This window comes from Barbus barbus (assembly GCF_936440315.1).
Source record: "Barbus barbus genome assembly, chromosome: 30".
In the NCBI taxonomy this organism is placed as follows: domain Eukaryota; kingdom Metazoa; phylum Chordata; class Actinopteri; order Cypriniformes; family Cyprinidae; genus Barbus; species Barbus barbus.
In genome coordinates this window covers 19,637,145-19,660,802 of record NC_136758.1, presented here as the reverse complement: position 1 = coordinate 19,660,802, position 23,658 = coordinate 19,637,145, and the positions used below count along the sequence as shown (strand labels likewise).

Below are 23,658 nucleotides of genomic sequence, written 5' to 3'. Positions count from 1 at the left end.
TATCCATCCATCCATCCATCCATCCATCCATCCATCCATCCATCCATCCATCTATCTTAATTAGGCTTGTAGGTGAAAAATTGTTCTGTGAAAACTTATCAAATATAAAATCATCATATCCCATGACAAACATGGTCAAATAATATACTGCATCCCACGATACACAGTATTGCATGGAAAATAATATTGTGCGTTGTTAATATTGTGCATATTCTTATGTAGTAGCCTATTGTCATTTCATAGATTAAAAGGGTGACATATGAGATTTAGATGCACTGAAATGGTGCTTGTGTAGATCTGAGGAGGAATTGTTTTCTTTTTAATTAACATATGGGTGTGATCTCTCAGCCAGGGTGGAGTTTACATGCCAAAGGCACTGGAATATTCATGATATCATACAGCATACAGCAGAACATATGCGTCTCTGCTGTAGACACTATCACAGAAGAATTACTTTTTGTGAAACATGGACAAATGTTTCACATTTCACTAATATACTGTTACTGACAGAAAAAGTAAATTCAGACATAAAGATACATTTTAGATTACATATTAGACATACACATTTTCTGAATGAATTAGTAAACTAAACTTCAGTTGACAATGGCCAGTGTTGGTCAAGTCCCCTGGCATTGCCTGGGTTATAAAAAGGTTCAATGCCCCATCTAGTGGTCAATCTGAATTTGACCCACCGGACCCCAAACCTGCCAATCAAACCCAAAATAAGCATTGCAACATAATCCTAATCTAAATCTAAAATATTTAAAAATGTTCAAAGTGTCCCATATATTTTTTGTTTATACTCATATGTGCATCAAAAACTTGTTTAAAAATGTAGAAGGAAAATGGAGGGAAACTAAAATCACAATATGTTTGGTGATATGAAAAAGTAGGCATATTTTTATTTGACGATTTTCTATTTCCTGTCTTGCACAAAAACACAGGACACATTTCTTCCTGTTGAAGTCCAACAAGCTTGTTTTGACACTTTACCAAGCTTCCTGTTCACGGCTTTAACCATCACAAAAATCGGAGTGATGTTGCATCAATACTAAAATCAAATTGCTGCCCCATTACTGCCAAATATTAGCTGGAACTCAAAAAGTAACTGAATGAGTCATGTCAAACTGGATTGCAAGCCTTTATTGTTTTTTTTAACAAATATCAACTGCATAAATTTCTTTTTACTTTTGTAGGAACATTGGTTTTTGAAAGTACAGGTATATCTTAAAAATTGGCCCTTTGATGATAACAAACCATGTCAGCCAGTTCAATGATTAAAAGTCTGAAAACAGTCCTATATCATCCATAATATGCTGCAAAATCGACTGGTTCTTGTTTGTATTATCCATATGATAATTTTTGAGACGTTTACTTATGTTTAGACCTTTGTCCAGGATATGGATATGTCAAGGCAATGATAGTCAGTCAGTTTGGAATACGCTTGTATTTTGGTTACATATGTGACCCTGGACCACAAAACTAGTCATAAGGGTACATTTTTTGAAACTGAGATTTATACATCATCTGAAAGCTGAATAAATAAGCATTCCATTGATGTATGGTTTGTTAGGACAATATTTGGCCGAGATACAACTATTTGAAAATCTGGAATCTGAGATAATAAATCAAAATACTGAGAAAATCGCCTTTACGGTTGTCCAAATGAAGTTCTTAGCAATGCATATTACTAATCAAAAATTAAGTTAAGTTTTGATATATTTACGGCAGGAAATTTACTAAATATCTTAATGGAACATGATCTTTACTTAATATCCTAATGATTTTTGGCATAAATAAAAATCAATAATTTTGACCCATACAATGTATTTTTGGCTATTGCTACAAATATACCCCAGCGACTTAAGACTGGTTTTGTGCTCCAGGGTCACATATATGAAAGGAGGTCATTCACTCTTGTTAATGACCTCCTTTCATATATGTAACCAAAATACAAACAATGCATATCATTAGAATGGCACACAGGGAGGGACCTGCATCGTATTATTGTGGACCAATCAGATCCCACTTACAGTGGTGGCCAAAATTGTTAGTACATCTGACAGATCTGAAAATATTGACCTGTTTTTCCTTCAAAACATGATTTCATTTCATAATGTTCATGAAACATGCAGATGGTTGCTCTGAGCACAACAAATATCAGATGAAGTGAGCTGTACTGTTTTTATCCACTTTTAACTTTAATATTTGGTATGTCCACCTTTTGCAGCAATTACAGAAGAACATCTTTCTGGCAGTGTCAATATATTTCCTGAGAACTTCAACACTAATGTTGTCCCATGCCTTCTGCAACTCAAGCTAAAGGTTTTCCTTTGAATGTACAAGATCCGTTCAGTTTATTTTTCAACTCGCCCCAAATTTGCTTGATGGGGTTGAGATCTGGAGGGGGCCAGTCCATCATTTTCAGTGTTGCAGCAGATTCCGTCTGTTGCAGATAGTTGCGGCAATAGTTAGTTTTGTAAAGGCCAGTTCAACAAAAACAACTGAAACTTCTTAAATATGCCAAGTGTTCTAACAGTTTTGGCCACCACTGACAAATTTATGCTGCTGCATGGGTGACTTCTCATAGTCTCTGTTTCTAGATAATCTATTAAAAATTACACAATGAGGGAAGATTGTAAAGTGACTTTAGTTTAGTTGGCTTGGATTAGTTTTGTACCTATTGTACATCACTCTTGACACGTTGTTTTGCAAACATGAAAAATTACAACTGCCTTCATAATAGGGTGTAAAACACACAAGCAAGCTTTGACAGCTGTTCAAAGTTATATGTGCAATGAACGTTTTCTGCACAAGACTAGAAAGTGCTATTGTTAAATTAATTTAAAATAATTCAGAATAGGCAATAAACATAAGTAACTGGTGAAAATAAGGGATTTCTTAAAAAATATCTCCAAAGCCTTGACGATGGGACAACATGCCCTCAAGTCCACAAGGGGGAAGTGTTCATACAGAATGTCAAAACCGTATAGCCTACAAAACTTTGGACATTTTGGGTTCACCACTTTTTACACAATTTCAAATGCAGAAGAACTAAAATTAAGCAACAGTTATCAGAGTGAAAATTAAGGATATTTAAGCCTATTGATGAACAGCAATAGAGTGTTACAATAGGCTAAATAACATTGTTTCGTCTGTGCAGGTAAGGGTATTAATAATATTTTAAGGTTACGAACTACAATATATAATTATTGCGCTTTATGAACAGTTGTAATCTTCATGGACTAACATCACCGCTCTGTTCTCTCAAATGATTGGCTGGCTGTCATGCGCAAAGAGATAGCCTATTTGAACAATGCACGTAGGGTACTGCAAACACAATTGTTATTTCACTGTTTAAGTTCGCTTCGACCAGTACCATATACACCCTTGACCACACACAATAAGTCGGAGCTCTTTTGCTCCAAAGATTTGCGCAGTGTTACGCAAAATGCGTGGCTACGTAATTGACTAGGGCCACGCTCATCTGCAGATTAAAGTCCGGTTGTTTATATTTACTTGTGGACGGTGTGAAAGAGACATTTTAACTTTACATTACTGCAAACAATAGGAAATGTTGGCTCTGTGCCTACGTGTTAAAATATACAACGCGGATGGTTACAGTAATAGAGTGAGATGTTTAATAAGTGCAGAATATAGGCTAATAATTGAGTAACCAATTCGCGTTTATTAAATTCATGCAAATTTTACTATTAGGCCAAACCTTTAATTATCAGCAATTAACAGTTTAATGTCATTTGCTTGACACCTGCTTGATGTGAGAGACCCTAGACTACATTTTATACTACATTGATTTGAAGAAAGAAACAAAAGACAGACGACAAATTGTTGAATTCGTAGGCCAGTTCATACTTTCTTTCTTGTGAAGACGGTTATAGGCCGAGGCTATATAAAAATAAACTGTTACGAATACGAGAATTACTTATATAGGCTATTTATGATAGGCTACTAAAGTATCTGTTTTTCTTCTTTACTATAGGCTAAACTATATATAGTCTAGTACACTTCCCAGTTAACACTAAGTTAATAAAAACACAACGCAACAAGGCTAAGCTTATAGCCTGGAGATGCTTTGAAGGATTCTGTAAATGACTATTCCTGCATGTCGCATACATACATCAGCGCTTGTTTTTGTCCCCAGCCTTTATTATGCACAAGGCAGGGTTAAATAACACTTGTCTCTTAATTTCCCAAGAAGAAAATGCATACTCATACGTGTACATGCGAAGGTCAAGGGTTTGATCTTACTTATGTATTTGCCAGATGGCAGCAGGCAAAGAAAGAATCGAATAATTCAACAAATCTGTCTCTCTCTCTCTCTTTTGGTCCAGGTATCAGAGCAATGCGCGCGACCTGTCCGTGAACCCTCTATAGTGGGCTTAAGAGAGTGACTTAAACGAGATCGTTTCATTCAGGCAAGAACTCATTATTAACCTGAAGACTAAGTTATTTCAAATACATTCTGTAATCACTTTTTATACATACCAACAAAATAAGTTATTTTTCGTCTGTTTGAAACCGTATTCATGGGCCGAATATATGTTTGATCACTGCACATGAATTGCATTCTAATACACAATATTTAACAAACCTAAAATACTTTACATTTTCAAAAGTTGTTAGTAAATATGGGAGTTTTAAACAATTCCGGAAGAGGTGATGTTTCTGAACAGATAATGTGTTAATTATTTATTATTAAGATTAGCATATTAATTCATACCCTATAGCACTCGTAAAATATCTATAAATTAACTATTGCGTGCATACAAACAACAACAACAACAACAAAAAAAAAAAATCACAATTTCCTTAAAATAAAATTATTTTAGTTCGAGCTGTGATAAAATGGCTAGCCAAATCCTTTTTTTTTTTTTTTTGGGCAGGAACTTTGTTTACGATTGAATATATGAATAACACTGAGTTACACACAAATAAAGTTTTTTTTGACGTTAGAATCGCAAGCTAAGCGCGTGAAATCATCAAAAGTTATCAGTTAAACATGGGTTTGCGTAGGTCTGCATTACCAAATCAAACAAGCACAATTTTGAAGTTATAAAACACCATAAATCTTTAGTGAATTGCAAGGAATTGCGCATTAAGTCCTCGAGGTCGTATTAATTCAGGATGAAAAAAAATCTATTGGTGTTCATTCAGATGACACCTGGCAAAGTTTGAAAACATGACTGGGCAAGTGTGCAGCTGGCGGCTTAAGGATGGGACAAGACGCGCTAATTAGGTAGAAATGGCCCTTATTCCCCGTGACCCTTAGCAAGCTGTTTAACATTAGTTAAGCAATTAAAACGTTTGAATGCAAATGTAGCTTTTGGTGAAAGCTCTGGTCGTGGCATAAAGTGCATTATTTTCTGTGTTTGTTATGATCCACATGATGCATGACTTTTATGAGGTCACAATGCATTATGACGGCACGACAAAAACGCAGTTATTGGCCTTAGCCTAAGGGATAACAAAGCAACAAGTGGCTAAGCGCGAGATGGTTGGTCTGTATCTGACATGAATAAATATTCATAAAACTTTCAATTTACTTGCTACAACATACAAACGTGACAACATATTGTTCCAAGAAGTTCTACGAGGAGGAACAAAACAGACAACAAATCTATCTGGGAGTGTCTGACATACTGGCAGTCACATGTCTTGACAATGTGGATGTTTCCAGCCTTAACGCTCTTGAAAAACCTGGACTCCTTCACAGGGCCCAGCGGTCGCCCCAAGACAGGCACAGGTCTGTTTAAACAGGGTGTTTTAGCCACAGCTTAGCAGGGTATTACGATTCTATTTATTTGGTTACTAATGCCTCTTGTGCTTTTTATGATTCTCTTATGCAGTATGTAGAGCTGGAGATATGGCTTTGGTTTGTCTCTATCACATAGGTTACGTTCGGGTTGTCCTAAAGGAACTGTTTATGGATGTATCCTCTCCAAAATGTAAGTCAATAAACATTCTTAATCAAATAAAAGTAGTTGAGTGAATAATGATTCACATATTTATAGTCTTAAGTTTTGCATTATAGTCACTTTGTTAATTAGGAATTTTATATACATCATAATGCTTAGTAAGCTGTAAAACTAATAAATCACTGCAACGTAGATTAAATAAATGTTTTAATTTCCTATAGTTTTGGCAAGTAACCTGAATTTTGTGATTCGTAGTCAATGCAAAATACGTGTGTTCTCTGGTGGGATAATATATGAAAAGAATATAAATGTTTCGAGAACAGATTGAACTTGAGTGCGCAGACGCGGCCGGCTGGTGGCGACAATAACATACAGGCATGATCACTTCAACTCAGAGGTGACCGCACAGCCCAGTGGCTATATGCTCAGATATATCTGCTTAAATTGATTTTAAATCAAGAAATGTATTTGAAAACACCATGTTCCAAGGACCACATCACTTTTGTCTGAGTGAAATTTACCTATTTCACTAAATAGCCTATGAGCAAGTGTTTCCCCACTAGTGCATTGCATTAGAGAACGGAACTTAACCGCGCTACTGGACTGAATCCTATTTTTGATTCATTTTTGTGTGAATGTTTACTGTGTTTCCCCTTGCTCTTAGTCTATAGCGATACGCTGAAAAATCTAAATGCAATATCGATACCTGTCTTTCGAAAATCATACTACTTTTGCTCCATGCGGAAACGCGATGGAGGCTTGGTTCATGTTTAAGCAGGCATATTTTGTTGTGTCAGATATTGTTTGTGTCATTGACGCTGGTGCGCCCTCATGACTTCCTGTCCTGGAGCGACTGACCTCCGCGTGAACCTTAGTTTAGTCCGAGCAGAAGCGCGTGCCACAGTCACACAGGCGTTTAATTTGGAAAAGGGAGAAACTGATTTTTATTGTTCCATGTAAATAATGCTCTCAGTTTAGTTTAACAGGAGGATTATTGTAAAATGTCGTTAATTTCCGCCTACAATCTCTTTTAATAACCAAACTTAAAATTACTAAAGCCTAATGCATGTACAGGGGAAAAAAAATCAAAACCATAAACTAGTGGTTTTCCCTCGTTAATCTGGACAAGGTACCAACCTTTGGCTGACTGAGCTAACAGCAACACAAGTTACTTTGCAGCATAGAAAATAATGTTTTCGCAAACGAATACTACAATAAACTTGGGAGAAAATTACCTAACGTAAAATGAATGAATAAATATGTACAATGTAAATTAATTCTCACGTTTGCTCGTAACATATGATAAGGCCTATATGCTAAAAAAAAAAGAAAAAAGACAGGTCTGGATAGAAACTACCGTTGACACTGCTGCGCTCTTTCATCAGTTATTAGACTCACCCTTTAATTATTTTTAAAATGCAGAGAAAGTATAGCCTAAACACGGCAGAACACGGTTTATTAATACGGCAATGAGCACAGAAAAACCCCCCTGCTTAATAAAACAGTCAACAGCGGGAAAAAGATCTAATATGTGTGCTGGAAAAATAAATTTTTAATAAAACACACTTTGAACCCTTAAATCAAAACATTCCAAATATATCCATATGCGCTTAATTAGCTTAATCATTTGCATTGCATTGAAAATATTAAAAGAGCCCACGCACCCACAGCTAAATGTTAGAAAACCAAACAAAAGCAAGATTTAAAATATAAATTTCGAAAGAAGTGTATGCAATTTCAATTAAAATATACATTAAACACTAAAATAGTAGGTCTACTTTTTTATTATATAAATTAGCTTCTACTTTGTATTGGACTTTTCAAAACTGCGTAGGCTGACTATGGAATTACACGCTTTAGTTCCATCAACATCAAAGAGTGAACTTTGTAAATGAGCTAAAACAAATGTTTATTTCCATTTCGGCTTTCTTTCATACTGTGAAAAAAAATCTGTAATGTCCTAAAATATTTAAATGATCTGAATTATTTCAAAATAGCTTCAATTTCAGCAGGACTTCACATGCATTCTGTTTTTAAAGAGATAAGGGGCTGTAAATAAATAAACACAATAAATTGTCATTAATGCTAGTTTTAGCAGGCTGCAAGGCAGATTGTTGAAACAGATTGTCTTTTATATCAAATTAAAGCCTCGGTTAACATTAGTGGTCAGTAGCGCCCTGCCGTATAGGCCTATTATTTCCATCCAAACAAAATACCTTTTAATGGCAACAACTTTTGCACTTGGGCACTTAGCAGAATAATTAATGTGGACTCATGCAATAGGCCTAGGCCTACTACATTATTATAACAGTCTTTATGGGTTACGCAGCAGCATCCATACTTTATAGCATTTCTACAAACAATAATATATTAATAGGCCTACATTATTAGGCCTATTATTATTATTTTTCAACAAATACTCATATTAATATTATAATCTTTAGTAGTAGTTTTTTATTTTTAAAATAGGCTAGTTGACCAATTGTCTTTTCTTCATTAAGTGGATGAATATAATTTTGTTTATTCAAAACGAAAATGTCCATAGAGGATTATTTACATTAGCCTACTACCTACCGCATCCTTCGTTTAATTTTTGTTTTATTTTTTAACATGTACATTCAGGGGTTTCCATAAAATATATCGTGTCTACTTTACAGAAACACATGGGCCTCGAGTGTAAGATTAATGTTAGAAAGTGTTAAATCCACTGGTTTCATAAAGCTCTTAACCAACAACCGGACACTGAGAACCAAATCATAATGCGGCCAAATATTTTGATTAATATGTTAAAATATGTTGGATCATGTTTTTTCTGAAACAAAATAAAAATGTTAAAAATACACTACAAAGGCTTCTATGAAACTATTTTAGTCTATATTAATTGTAAATGCGACGTGCTAATTTACTCTTTTCTGTAACGTTTTTTTTCTTTCTTAAATATTCTATGTCTGATAATACGTTATCAGGTTTATTATTAAATTAATTTAAAATCAAGAGGATTTGAGGGTCCTGTTAGATTTATGGAGGCCACAACAGCGTTAAAATTTATATTAAACTATGAAAGAGGAACGCAGACTCAGTTCTCGCGATGTTACTTCTGAGGTTGCCGAGCAACCGCAGATCATCAACAAAGCCTGCGAGGACGCGCACATGACAGCGAATGACTGTAAACACCGTGAACCAAACAAACATGTCATATAAAGCATTCTTGAGCCATAGCAATGTATCAAAAGAGGACCAGGAGTTTTACGACTTAAAGAACAAGGCCGCAGAGTATTACAGGTCCAACGGGGTCCCGCAGAAGATAGAAAACGTCCTGAACGAGATGTTTTGTCAGAAGCCGGATGATATCTACGGTTATCTGGTAACAAACCTATACGCTTTTGAGATATTAAAGCTGTAAACATTTTATTTTAGAATTATAATTGCACCTGTTGTAAAATTATAAATGACAATTCTGCCATCGCGTCTTGTCCGGTTAAGTCAATATTGATGTTGGTCAGATCCCCATAATTACAGACCAACATAATGAACTGAAATCAATAACTGCCCGCTGCTCTTTTTCAGGCGAACTATTTTTCCAGTCTCTCCTATACTCCTGTGATTAGTAAAATCACCGGAAGAGGGGTGTTTGACGGAAGAGGATTGACAGCAGTTAAGACCCAAGTGTACTGCATCATCAGAAATGAGGAAAAGGTATTTTCCGAAATCATCCACGTTTCCTACATTGCGGAGCAGCTATTAATTTGTCCCTTAGGTGTTGTAGTAAGTAGGCCTAAAATAATGAAATTAAGGTTGATTTTTGTAGGCAACAAGGTGAATATCAGATCTAAGTGTCTGTTTTGATGGTTATGAGAAACTGGAAGCTGTTCGCCCTGTAACCTTTCACCTCGTGCCATTTGAACCATGCTGGACAATTCGCAGGAGAAATCTGTAGTGACACAATAAATTAAGGTCCACATACTCACGCACACACACAGACAACACAGAACGATTAGAGTAGGAGAGCGTGCGCGTTTGTACTGTGACGCACGTGCCTCACAACAAATCATGAGCATCAGATCACTCTCTGACTCTCATTCTCCATCTGTTTTTCCTTCTCTCTATCACTCTGTTTATGTTTGCTAAGTAAGCATTATGCCTACTGGCATGGCCATATTGCAGTTGAGAGTACTGCTGTTTTAGTTTGGCACATTTAGAGATTATGATAGTAATACATTGGGACAGGGAACAGGCCAGCTGTAGGCATGAGCTGGGAGAGCTGAGATTCATATCAGTGTTTGGGCAGTGCTGGAGCGTAATGTCACACTTTTCAACAGAGCTTTCTTTCTTCTGATCCTTGCTTTAGCATTGGTCCAACACAAACTCAGTCATCTTTGCAGAGAATATTTGCTGCTCCCTTTATGGTGCAAGAAATGCATTGTTTTCAATATGAAATCCACACATTTTGACATTGAAATGCAAAGATCAAGTGGTGAACTTCAGCACATAGCCGCATCAGGGCCAACAGTTCATGTACAGATTGCTATATTCAGACCTTGGTCTTTTCAGTCTTGAATTTTGAAATGGCTTGCATTCCCGACCATGAGCCTCTTGATTCATTCATTTTAGAAGAAATAGCTGTATATAGTTTTTAAAAGGCTTAAGCCCCGTTCACTCCAAGAACAATAAAGATAACAATAAAGATATAGTTCTTAAAATCATTCTCAATATTAAAGAATAGCAGAGTCCACAACACAGCTATAACGATAAAGCCACAGAGAAATGATATCGCTAGAATCACTTTCAGAACGATTTTTTCGAGCTGATGAATGATACAAACATTGACAGCCAATCAGAATCCATCCTCAATGAGCTAGAGAATTTTAAGCTGAAATATCATGCAGTGTGTGTGTGCAAATAAGTTTTTTATTATATTCCATTGCAACATTTGGCCCCTGAAAATAACTTTTTCTAACCATTACAAACAGTTTAAAAATAGTTTTAGTTTTAAATAACATTTTTGGTAATTAAAAAAGCAAAACTAATAATAACAATAATTGAATAGACAAATAAATAAATAAATAACATTAAAAACTAAAATTATATATTTTGCCTTGGTAACTACCTGAAATAGGTTTAAGTTAAATGACTAAAATTACTACATCTAAAACTAAATCAATAAAAATGAGAGTTATACAGAAATATTAAAAAAGTCATGAAACTCAGTCAAAAGCACATTGCAAAAACTTTAAATATAAATTAAAACTGAACATATAAAATAACAAATTTAAAATATTAATAAATACTATAGCAGTATATCAATATTACCAAAATAACACTGCTTATTTTATGTCAAATAGTTTAGTTAGCTGGTTAAAAAGAATTGAATTTGAACTATAATTGAACAAGCCTACAATAGATTTGAATAACTATATCAGATTTTCCAAATACAATACAGAAGAATTCATTGGGGGCACATTTTCAGTGGCTTTTTGTGTAAATCACAGGTGGTATGCAGTGCAGTGATGAGTGGCCCTAGTGATGATCTGGAGGCTGATGGTGTGGAAGAGTCAGGGGAGCCATTTTCTAACAGCAACCAGCAACGTCTGTCCATCACCACAGCTTTGCAGTGGATCAGAGAGCATCTCAGTCCAATGCTGCAAGGCTTCAACCCCACTGATCAAACCAATGTAGACAAACTACTCAGGTGATCGCAAAATACACAAGCATCACTCAAAGAACATGAAGGTTGATATGATAATGATATGACATGCTTTAAAACACACAGACACGACTGAGGTTGTGTCTTTTGCCTGCAGTGATTTCTTCATGGCACGTTACCTGGAGCACAAGGACAGTCTTAACATAGAGAAGGAGGATGAGCTTAGGATTGAATCAGTGTCTGAGGCTCCGCCCCAGGTCACTCCCACACCTGCCCCTACCAAAGACAAGAAAGGGAGTGATAAAGGTAAAGAAGCTTACTATTTTGCCATTTTTAAAGGGTATTTAGCAGCAGAGTAAAACATCACTGATGTTACATATTATTTGAGATCACACAATAAAAACATCAGAATAGTAGAGGGATCAGAGTCAGGTTAAGTGAGGATGCCACAGGAGGACAACAACCCATCTTAGTTCAGCAAGTCAAAAAAAACAAAAACCCTGTGGGATTCAAAGACAGGATTCTAGCCAATCTCCTGTCATCTCACTGATCTAAGACCTGTTGTAAAAGCAGTCTGAAGGACTCCACACTTCTCTGTTTCATAGAAAGCCTACTGGGAGCTGCTCTCAGATACATTAGCAGCTTGTACTGAATCACATGTGTATCATTCTTTGTGACGGTGACACTGTTTTCACCTTTTCATTGAATCCAGCCTTTCTTGAAATCTTAGACAACTCAAAGGTATACAGATTTAAAGGTGCCCCAGCTAACCTTTTCTATTTTTAAAAACCTTTTACCCCTACAGAAATGAATAGTACTTTTGAAAAATAAGTTTAAAATGATGGCCTTCAGTTATATCAGTGGCCTAGAAAAAGCTGTTTTATACTGCATGGAGTGGGTCTTCTCTTGTGGTGGCCGCAATGTCGACATCGCACACTCAGTTAAATGCTTCTCACTTAATCTCCGTAACCTCACCATTATCGGACATTTTTGCAAGAGAAATAATCAGGAACAGAAAACTTTGATGTTTCAGCTTTCCTTTAAGATTTAGATGATATAAGACAATACGGTGCACTTTAAACTGCAGATCCTTCAATGACCTCTCCATCCCCTGCACTTTTTTCTGCCATCACTCTTTTTATATTCAGGTAAAAAAGTAAACAGCACAGAGAAGCCCCTCCCTCCTGCAGAGACCCCAGTGCCACAACTGCCAGGGGCTACGGCAGTGGGTGTGGTTTCTTTGGCTGTGGCAAAAACTGCTGCCAGACTTCTAGGAGAACCCTTATACCAACATATCACATCAGTCAGAGTCCCAAAGGTACACTACCATTCATAAGTTGGGAATTGGTGAGATTTTATACTCACTTTTATGCTCACAAAGGCTGCGTTTATTTAAAGAAAGATACAGTAAAAACAGTAATGTTGTGACGTGATTACAATTTAAAATAACTTTTCTATTTTAAAATGTAATTTATTAATGTGACAGCAAAGCCAAATTATTCAAGTCTTGATCCTTCACATTCATTCTAATATGCTTATTTAGTGCTCAAGAAAGGTTTAGTGTTGTTATCATCTTCAGTGTTGAAAGTTGTTCTGCTTAAACATGCATTCATATGTTCTGCAGTTTTTTCAGGATTCTTTGATTTACAGAAAATTCAAATGAACAGTATTTATTTGAAATTCTAAATGTCTTTACTGTCACTTTTCATATAAAAGTAAATTTCGAATCTTAACCATCCAAGATGTAGATGAGTTTGTTTCCTCATTGGAAAGGATTTGGAGAAATTTAGCATTACAGCACTTGCTCACCAACGGATCCTCTGCAGTGAATGGGTGCCGTCAGAATGAGAGTCCAAACAGTTGATAAAAACACCACAATAATCCAGAAGTCACCAGTTCATCAATTAATGTCTTATAAAGTGAAAAGCCATGTGAACATATTCAAGTTCTCATAAACACACAGCTTTTTACTTCAAAAGAGTGGATTACTTGTGGTTTACAGTGATGTTTTTATCTCACTCTGACGGCACCCATTCACTGCAGTACTATAATATTAATATATATACTATATTTCTCTATACTAAATTTCTCAAGAATCTGTTCCAATGAAGAAACTAATTTTTAAAGTGAATGTAAATACACAGACACGTCATGCATGTTAATCATGAAATGAACTTGAGTACTTGAGGAATTGCATTACAGGAGAAGACTTGTTCTAACTTGTTAGATAGAAATACACTGAACACTATACCGATGTAAAACTCCTTTTATCCTCTTCCTCATTTCCTTTGAACCGCTTTAGGCTCAGAGTGAGATGCACCTGCCTGCACCCATGATTACAATTCTGAGCTGTGGAAAGGACTCTGCGGGTAAACTCAACCTGCTGGAGGAGGTCATCCTCATGCCCAGCTCATCACAAAGAGTCAGAGAAGTATAAAAACACTTAAACACAAACAAACACTCTTTTAATAAAGTAGGCTGTTTTCAGCACAGAAGTGTTAATGCTTTGCTCACTGCTCCAGTGTCCATACCGCTTATCTTTAGTGTGTGTGTGTGTTGGCCTTGCAGGTCATTGGCATGGGCCTTGAGCTGCAGTGTGAAATGACGAGAATTTTGAATGGATCTGCATATAAAGCTGGGGTAAGGACGCTCTCATAGGGTTTGACTCTTTGACAAAGGGACATAATGTTCTATGCTCCGGCTCACACAAAAGCATCAAGCAGCACATAAATTACGTGTGTTTTTTATGCTTTGATGGGGTAATTATCTGCACATCACCATCTGAATGAAATAAACAGGCCTCAATCACGTGCAGGGCTTATGAATGGCGATTGAACCACTTATCAGCGTGTCACACAATAAATATAGATTTATGTTTAGATGGGAGGCTATTACTGTTGCACTGTGCATTGTGGGAACCTCAGAGCACTAATGTTATAGCCTCTGTAAAGACCTTCATAACATAGGGTAGGAGTGCTGGATTTGGTTTAGTTCTAATGTACCCTGGTTTTCAGTTGAGCTTGTTCAGGTGAGTTTTATTCACAGGTGGAACTGAATTCTGCCAGAAGTGGAGAAATGGCTTCTGTAAGGATGCATAATGGATTATCAATGGGATATCATCTCCCAGTAAACACACAAACTTACGATTTTCTGGTATAACCTCCTGGGATCCAGCAATTGGTGTAATTTGCTTTTCATCAATTTCTCTAAAACCATACATGCCGTAGATATACCTTGTAGAAGAGCACATCCTGGGCTTTTCAGAGATAGGTGTTTGGCTGTGATTACTGCCTCTCTTTGGTTTTTAAAAATGTCTGACATCAAAAAGTCAATTTTATGGAAAGGAGAGAAGTAAATGTATTGTTTCTGTAGTTATAATTACATATTAATATGCAAATTAGACAACCATTTTGGCTATATTTACACAAACTGTGAAATAAATATAAAAGACTAAATGCTACATATCCATTCAGAAATTTGGTGTCTAAAATTTGAATATTTTATATTTAGATGCATTAAATTGATCAAAAGTGACAGTATATAAGACATATATAATATTACAAAATATTTATATTTCAAATAAATGCTGATATTTTGAACTTAAATTTTCATCACAGAATCATATTAATTAAAATTAATAATAAGAAAAGTTTCTTTTGAAAGAAGTCAGTTCTGAATTAAATAAACAGGCCTCAATACAGGTTTGTCTGACCTGTTTTCATGACAACAACATTAACAGTAATTATAATTTATATCAAAATATATTTTTGAATGCAAGAATAAACATGTAAACTGACTCATCTCATCCATCACAATCCTGTGAAATATTTAGTGCCTATAAATGACTTATGTTTTTGACAAAGAACATTATTGAATAATGATAAACGTGTGAATGAATGAATAAATAATAAAGCCCATGCACAATTTTTGATATATTTTTTATCTTTTTTTGAAAGCCAGATCAGCATATTAGACTTTCTGAAGTTTCATTTGATGTTTAGCATAACAGACTTCTTTCAAAAACAGCAACCATTAAAAAAAAAAAAAAAAAAAAAAAATGAATAACCCGCAAATTTTGAACAGTAGTGTATGTAAAGTTTTAGTGCTGTCAACCGATTAATTGCGATTAATTGCATGCAAAATAAGTTTTTATTTACATAATATATCTGTGTGTACTGTGTATATTTATTATGTATATATAAATACACACACATGCAGTATATATTTTGAAAATATTTACATTTACATAATTAATTACATGTATATATTTATATTCATATAATTTCTATTATATATAAATATAGTTAATATATAAACATAACATATTTTTCTTCAATATATACATGCATGGGTGTGTATTTATATATACATAATAAATATACACAGTACACACACATATACTATGTAAACAAAAACTTTTATTTTGGATGCGATTAATCACAATTAATCGTTTGACAGCACTAATGTAAAGTAATTCAGTGATAGCTCTAATAACAATCAAGATAATGGTCCCAAGCTAGTATACTGTCTGTAACTTTTCAGAACCATTTCTGTTTTGCCATATGTTGCCAGTATTTCATTTATGATATATGATATTTCTCTATCACTCACCTGTTCTCTCTGTCTTTCAGCCTATTGGTGTATCAGAAGAGGGAGCGTTACAGGTGGGGTTTGAACATCCAGAACAGGCTCTTGATCTGGTCACAGAGGCATGTGCTAACCTGGCATTGCCTCTGGGTTCAGACCTGCGCTTGGCTATAAACTGTGCAGCACACGGCCTGATGGACTATGTGAGTGATGGGAAGAAAGAACAGGGAAATTATTATTCTCACATTCACCCAAAACAAGTACTGCAAAAGTTTAAAATGAAAGCTTAAATAATATACAGTAACCATTTTAAAAGTTTCTCTTGCTGTCTTCTAGTCACGTGGGAAGTATGAGGTGATATCAGGCTGTCACAAATCCCCAGATGAATTGGTGGAAATGTACGAGGGTCTGATTAACAAATATCCTGCTATCACATCCCTTATTGATCCTTTCAGGAAAGAGGTGAGATTATTTATCCCCTTTTTATCGGTATAAAGCAGTAAAAGTGTACCAAGTGTCAGCTTATCTGGTTGAACTGACAGCATGTATCTGAATTTAGGATGTAGATCAGTGGGAGAGTCTGGCTTCAGTGATTGGTCAGTCATGCGGCCTGATTGCTGATGCTGCATCCAATCTCTGTCATCGCTGGAGTGAAGCGAAACCCCTCCCACCTGGGGTCACCAGGGTCATTATTAGGCACCACAGTGATATGACCATCTCTGACCTTATTCAAACCATAGCAGAGCAGAAAGGTAGGCTCCAAACACGAGCAAACAGAATGAAAGAGTGCTTTACTCAAATCTGTGTTCTGGCATATTCGCTTTGACAAAAATTTAGACAAAAGCATAACATCAAAGTCTAAATATATTAACTGTAATAAGTATGTAACTCTTCCCTATGCACACTGAGATGCAGAGACGATGCTGGCTGCAGGCAGTGGCGATAAATCAGTTGTTGACCTGGTGGGTTGACCACAATTCATTATTTTTTTAGGGAATTCATTTCTCAGTGGCATGCATTCTCCGATCAAGTCTTTTAATAAAAATATAAAAATAAATAGTGAAATCAGATTCATTTAGTTCCTGAATATGTGCCAATGAACATACCAGTCTAACAACTGATGCAGCTCATAAAATTACATTTTAATCATACCGTAGATTAAATGTGTTGCTGAACACACACCAAATGTATGATTGAGTCCAAAGAACTGAGAGCAATAATTTTTCTAATTTAGTAGAAAATGTTTCATTACAAACTATATTGTAATAGGATAATTTGAACAAAAACTGCAAAAAAACTGCAAAAATTAACAGGAATGTCACAATTTAGCTGATTTGATTAGTGACCTATAATGGAGAATATTTCTTCATTTAATTTGTTTTACATTTTTCAAAATCCAAAAACTTTTCAGGTTTGATTAGATTTTGAGTCACAGTTGCTGTCTCGTGGACCTCACCGTATGTGTGTGTTTAAAGGCTGTAGGGTCAGGCGTGTCCTTTCTCAAACTGGGCGGGTTGAGAGGAGGAGAGCGAATGGAGAAATATAATCGTCTGTTGGCAATAGAAGAGGAACTGGAGCAGGAGGGGATCCTGGGTACGGTTCTCTCACATAATGGCAAGTACTATTAAGTAGCATATTAAGAAAACACTGTATAGTACCTTTGTGTTTTTCAGGTGCTAGAGAAAAAAAACAGCCTCTGTCAGATTTTTCCGAAACACTTAACTCCGGAAGTGGCTGTGACTCTGTGACCATCTCTACTTGATGTGACTTCATCTCCTGTCTGTCTGCCTGACATTATCACAGTAGGGTTTGTCTGACCTGACTGCATGACAACAAAATGCATATTAATTACAATTCACATAAAAATATATTTTTAGCGCAAGACTGTAAACTGACTCATCACATGCAACATATTTCTATGTGATATGCTTTAGTGCTTATAGATGGTTTATACATTTAAAAACATTATTAAATAAACAAACATGTTTTTTATATAAAGCCCACCCACAATTTTTAATGCATTTTAATAATTTTCACAGTAGTCACAGTGAACATTTCCACATAGACTTGCCCACCATATAATTTGTGTGATTGTCCACAAAATTAAGTTAATTGTCTGTGTGTGTGTAATGTGTCAGTATTTTCCTTCCTGAAGACGTTTTCATTCAATGTGCTCCAGATTTACCTGTAAGAGAAAAATCACAAATTTAAATTATATTATATACATATATTTACTATACTATATACTGAGGGTGCAAAAAAATCTAAATATTGAGAAAATCACCTTTAAAGTTGTCCAAATGACATTCTTAGCAATGCATAAAATTAAGTTTTGATATTTACAGTAGGAAATGTACAAAATATCTTCATGGAATATCATCTTTACTTAATATCCTAATGATTTTTGGCATAAAAGAAAAATTTATAATTTTGACCCATACAAAGTATTGTTGGCTATTGGTACAAATATATATATATATATATATATATATATATATATATGATATCATATATATATGATTTATATTATATATAAATATATATGTTACACATAGTTATATATATATATATATACCCTGTGAAAAATTACACTGCACCTCAGATTTAAGTACATAATTTATTAATTTAATAACATTTATGTATATAAACTATATATTTACTATTATTGTTTTTAATTCTAAAATGCCTCTGCAATTTCCAAAAACTCAGACAGTGAACTCAGTCCTCTTTTTGTCTCCCCACCCCACAGACAGGTTTTTAGAAATCAAAGCTATTCTTCATTGATGAAGAGGCATAAAACAACCCATCACTTCCTTCTCCACATCCTCTCCTCACTATATACAGACAACAGATACTGACACACACAAATACACACACACACAGTGACTGAATGGGGCCAATTATCCAGCCTGTTCAAAAGGGCAGCAGTGTCCGCTTCATACAAGTGTTTGTGTCTGTTTATGTGTTTCTGTGAATGAGTGTGAATGGACTGTTTTGTGTTAACAAGTGAGAGAAAACACAAACCCACAGCTGTGCTGCAAAACTATAGACCACAAGAATGTGACACATTCAGCTCCTAATCAACTCACAACATGTTCGTTATCTTGTTTACCTCTTAATTGATTTATAGAAATCATGAATTTACTAGCATTGCACTTTTTAGGGAGAGAAACAGCCCTCAAAATACACAAAACTTACATGATGTAGAGCGGACAGCATTTTGTAAGTGTACAATGGGTGACATCTGTACAAAAAAAACGAAAAAAAAAAAAACCCAGCTATTTGCACATGACGGGAGAGGAGGGGGTGCTGGGGGCATCCGCAGAGAGACAGAGATTTGAGACCAGCATTACAAGTTACTGTGGCTCCCCACCAGGCAATCAATCTGTTTGAAAAATAAACAAAATGACTAACAAAACAGGCTAAATTAAGTGTTTTACACACACATATACACACAAGCTGGGCTCTAAATTGTGATTCTGTCAATAGAGGTTGTTTTGTGTTGCTTGACTAGGGTTTTGAAACAAGTGCAGGACAAGTGTTACAGAACACAATAAAAAGCAAACAAAGACAAACAGCAGCAGAGCAACAGCCCAGCGTGGCGTTTTATGATTACAAGCTTGTCGAGATTGACAGAATGTTTATAGTACGTCGATTAAGAAAAACACGTAGACCAGAAGACGAGAGAGACTGCAACTGAGCAAGATATTTACTCATTTACACCTCGCATCTTCAACAAATGCTGAACCGGAAACATCAACAAATCAAAATATGCTACGTGTGGGAAAGAAGAGCTAGTAAAAATGTGAGTCGATTATTGACTGTGTTTTGAGTGCTGTTGGGGAGTGGAGATGGAACTCATAGAAAACTTCACTCTAAAAGGATCTAGATGCTAGAATGTTTATGATCCTAGTTTGTGATCTCTTCCACATCTAGATTTAGGGTCACACATAAATCCAATAATAAAAATTATCATAATGATAATACTTTACTTACTTTTACTTTACTTTTGTCCAAAGCGACTTACAAATAAGAAAAAGTAACTAAAACTAAAAAGTTACAACTCTATAAATACTATCTACCCACATATTTAAGAAAATAAAGAAATTAAATAAAATTGACACATGCATATAACAACATTTCAATAATAAACATATCAATGAAAAAATTAAATAAAAAGCGATACTACTATCCCTTGCCGGTGTCCCTGCCCGGTGGAGTCGCACGGTAGAGTCGATGGTCTTTACACTCTTAATAATAAAAGTAACACTACAATAAGGTCCCAATAGTTAACGTTAGATTATACATTAACTAACAACTAATATTGACAATATTAGTTGCCTTGTATAAAAAAACAGCCATTTGCAAATGTGAAATCAATAATCCATCATGACAACACCTATTGCTCATATAGTCCTGAACATCTGAACCTTAAGTTTTGCTTATTAACAACAAGCAATACATTTGTACATTTGTTTATTAATCTTTGTTAACTGTTCATTGTTAGTTTATGTAAGCTCAGGTCTGTTATGGTAATATAATACCAATATTAACAGATATAAATTTTGATTTGAATAATGTCTTAGTAAATGTTGATATTAATATTAAAAAATGATTTAGAGGTATGTTCATGTTAAATAATGTTAAATGGAACCTCTGAAAAAATAAATACATTATATATAGAGAGAGACTTCAGATGCAAAAAGTCCATCTGAGACTTTTTCTTTTAAATGAGCATTTTTATTAGGCTCCTATGTTTACGTTTAGTAATTTCACTTTGATGGCAAATAAAAAGTTATTAGGTTATTATTATCCTGATACATGTTTGTCAATTTTTCGAAAGCTGAATAAATAAGCTTTTCATTGATGTATGGTTTGTTAGGATCAGACAATATTTGGCCGAGATACAACTATTTGAATATCTGCAAAAAAAATTAAATATTGAGAAAATCGCCTTTAAAGTTGTCCAAATGAAGTTCTTAGCAATGCATATTACTTAACAAAAATTAAGTTTTGATATATTTACAGTAAGAAATTAAATATCTTCATGGAACATGATCTTTACTTAATATCCTAATGATTTTTGGCATAAAAGAAAAATGGATAATTTTGACCCATACAATGTATTTTTGGCTATTGCTACAAATATACACCAGCGACTTAAGACTGGTTTTGTGCTCCAGGGTCACATATGTACGCTTGTGTTAGTTAGCTGTATTTTTTTGTTATTTTTTAACCTAATCAAAATAACCGAACCACAGTTTGATTGAGATTAATTGGAATGCACAATGAAAAACATGATTTTTGAAAATTGTTAAAGGAGTTATCCATTTTTGCAAATTAATTCTTCATATATAAACAAATATATTTTACCATTTAATGTACAATGTCAGGCAATCATAAGATGTAATTTTTATTTAATTGAACATTAACATGTAATGTTAGATTTAAATAAATAAAAGTGTACCACTGGAACATTTGAAAGATAAAAATAGCCTATAAAATATATGTATAGAAACTACTTATTGCCTATACAAAAGAAATTTAGTTTTTAAGATTTTTATATCTGGTGTTTTTGCCTTTATTATGACAGGACAGTGTAGAGATGACAGGAAGTGAAGTGGGAGAGCGAGAGAGAGAGAGGAAAGGTCCTCGAGCTGGGTTTTGAACTTGGGACGCCCGTAGCACAATGGCGCTATATGTCGGTGTGCTGCCCATGAGGCTATTTGCACCGACACAAAATACTTTTCTTTTTTTTTTTTTTTTACAGAAACTTGAAATATCTCTGATATTGACGGTCAAAATGTGATAATTTTTCATGAACAACAGTAGTTTAACCCACATTTAACATTGTTGTTTACCAGATTCACATTACAAACAAATAAATCCCCGTGGCTTTTACAGGACCCCAAAGATTCAAAGCTCTGAAACGGCACAACAACATTCCACAAAGCTCTTTCATTCACAAAACACAATGACGGTCCACACTAACACATTTGTAAAATGCTTTTCAAACACAGCCTTGAATTGGAGTGTACAGTGTGTGTTATTCTCTGCTGCAGGCCAGGGTCAGGTGAGGAACAGAGTAAAAAAAAAAAGAGAAAAGGGGAGAGAGAGAGAGTGAGAGGGAATAAAGTTTAATCTCGTGTCCGGGAAGATTTAACCCTATGAAGAGCTCTAAGCCGCACTGGAAATTGTGGCTAAGTGTGTGAATGCAGTGGAAAGGCGTCACTGAGCCTCAGCGCAGACACACACATCTCCTGTTTCACAGCACAACAACAACAACAGCAGCTGCAGCTCACCGAAGGAAATTAAATCCTGTTGTGTAACGAGGCATGACAAACGTCACTGCATTTAGTGTGCGATTTGGATGGAATAAAACGCTTCTCTGTGGACTGGATGGGGAAAGATACAACATTTCAAGGATCAAATTTACATTAGAAAATGAGAAATAGAAGCGGGCAAAGAAAACACTTCATCACTGACCTCAAGTCAAACGCCGATGCTTTAAAACCATCCTAAATGATTTTCCAGCCTTGCGGACTATTAAAAAAGCCTTCAAATCAAGGTCTTATATACTTTAAATGTTTTTATTTATTCAATTATTTTTACGCATACTAACACTATCATCCAAAATTAGACGGCAGTATAATTTAATTTTATTATAAATTATAATTTTATCAGCTAGGCTCCATTAAATTGATCAAAATGTCAGTCAAAACATTTTAGAATTTTACAAAACATTTTTATTTTAAATAAATACTGCTCTTTTGAACTTTCTATTAACCAGAATCCTAAAAATATTATCATGGTTTAATCATGTTTCTACAAACATTTCTGAAGAATTATGTGACACTGATGGAATAAATTACATTTTAAAATATATTCAAACAGGAAACAGTTATTTAAACGGTAAACTGTAATAATATTTTGCAATATTACTTTTTTAACTGTATTTTTGATCAAGATATATGCAGCCTTGGTGAGCATTAAAGATGTCTTTCAAAAAACAATAATCTTACTTTATATAATTCTACAGTCAAAGCTCTGAGGTGCATTAAAATGTCATTATCAGTTTTTTCTATATAGTAGATTTTATGTTATTTGAAAAAAATAATGTAATCATGATTTGACTATATGAACATTTTGAACTTCACATTTCAAATTGAAAAGAAATGTCATGAACCTTTCAAGGGGTTCAGAAAAGTATTCTTCTGTATAACAACACTTCACAAAAGTCTGACCTCCTTAAACGAAGCATTTAGAGAGTCACAAAGATCAGCCGCCTCTCTCAATATGCCATAAATGAAAGCACCTCAGGCCCGTGCCTATACATGCTTTTAAAATGCTTCACTTAAGCCACCCATTTAAACTAAACTGCTTTATATATTCTGTTCAGTAGCATGTTATTGTCATGTCGGCATGTAGACCATTTGAAAAAGAATAACACATTTAATTAGAGCTCAGTCAATAAATAGCATCAATTCATTG

General features: G+C 34.8%; 2 protein-coding genes across 5 annotated transcripts in view; one reads left to right on the top strand and one right to left on the bottom strand.

Annotated features, from left to right (window-relative positions):
- Positions 1 to 9,041: 9,041 nt before the first annotated feature.
- On the top strand, positions 9,042 to 18,162 carry eno4 (enolase 4). Of its 4 annotated transcripts, none has more exons than XM_079385754.1 (13): positions 9,042 to 9,300; positions 9,504 to 9,632; positions 11,426 to 11,625; positions 11,738 to 11,886; positions 12,729 to 12,898; positions 13,883 to 14,011; positions 14,149 to 14,220; positions 16,212 to 16,370; positions 16,504 to 16,629; positions 16,727 to 16,919; positions 17,077 to 17,129; positions 17,643 to 17,760; positions 17,841 to 18,161. In XM_079385754.1, exons 1-13 carry the CDS (start codon positions 9,097 to 9,099, stop codon positions 17,927 to 17,929), a joined length of 1,791 nt encoding a protein of 596 aa, XP_079241880.1. In that variant the 5' UTR covers positions 9,042 to 9,096; the 3' UTR covers positions 17,930 to 18,161. The 4 variants fall into 4 exon arrangements, with proteins under 4 accessions (XP_079241880.1, XP_079241879.1, XP_079241882.1 ...); XM_079385753.1 differs by having other exon boundaries at positions 17,083 to 17,129; positions 17,841 to 18,158; XM_079385756.1 differs by having other exon boundaries at positions 9,055 to 9,300; positions 13,883 to 14,002; positions 17,083 to 17,129; positions 17,841 to 18,162.
- Positions 18,084 to 23,658, bottom strand: part of LOC306850240 (shootin-1-like) — a 29,986-nt gene continuing 24,411 nt past the window's right edge. The window contains exon 17 of the mRNA XM_079385757.1: positions 18,084 to 18,352. The gene's annotated coding sequence lies outside the window, so the exon portion shown is untranslated. The remainder of the gene's footprint in view (positions 18,353 to 23,658) is intronic.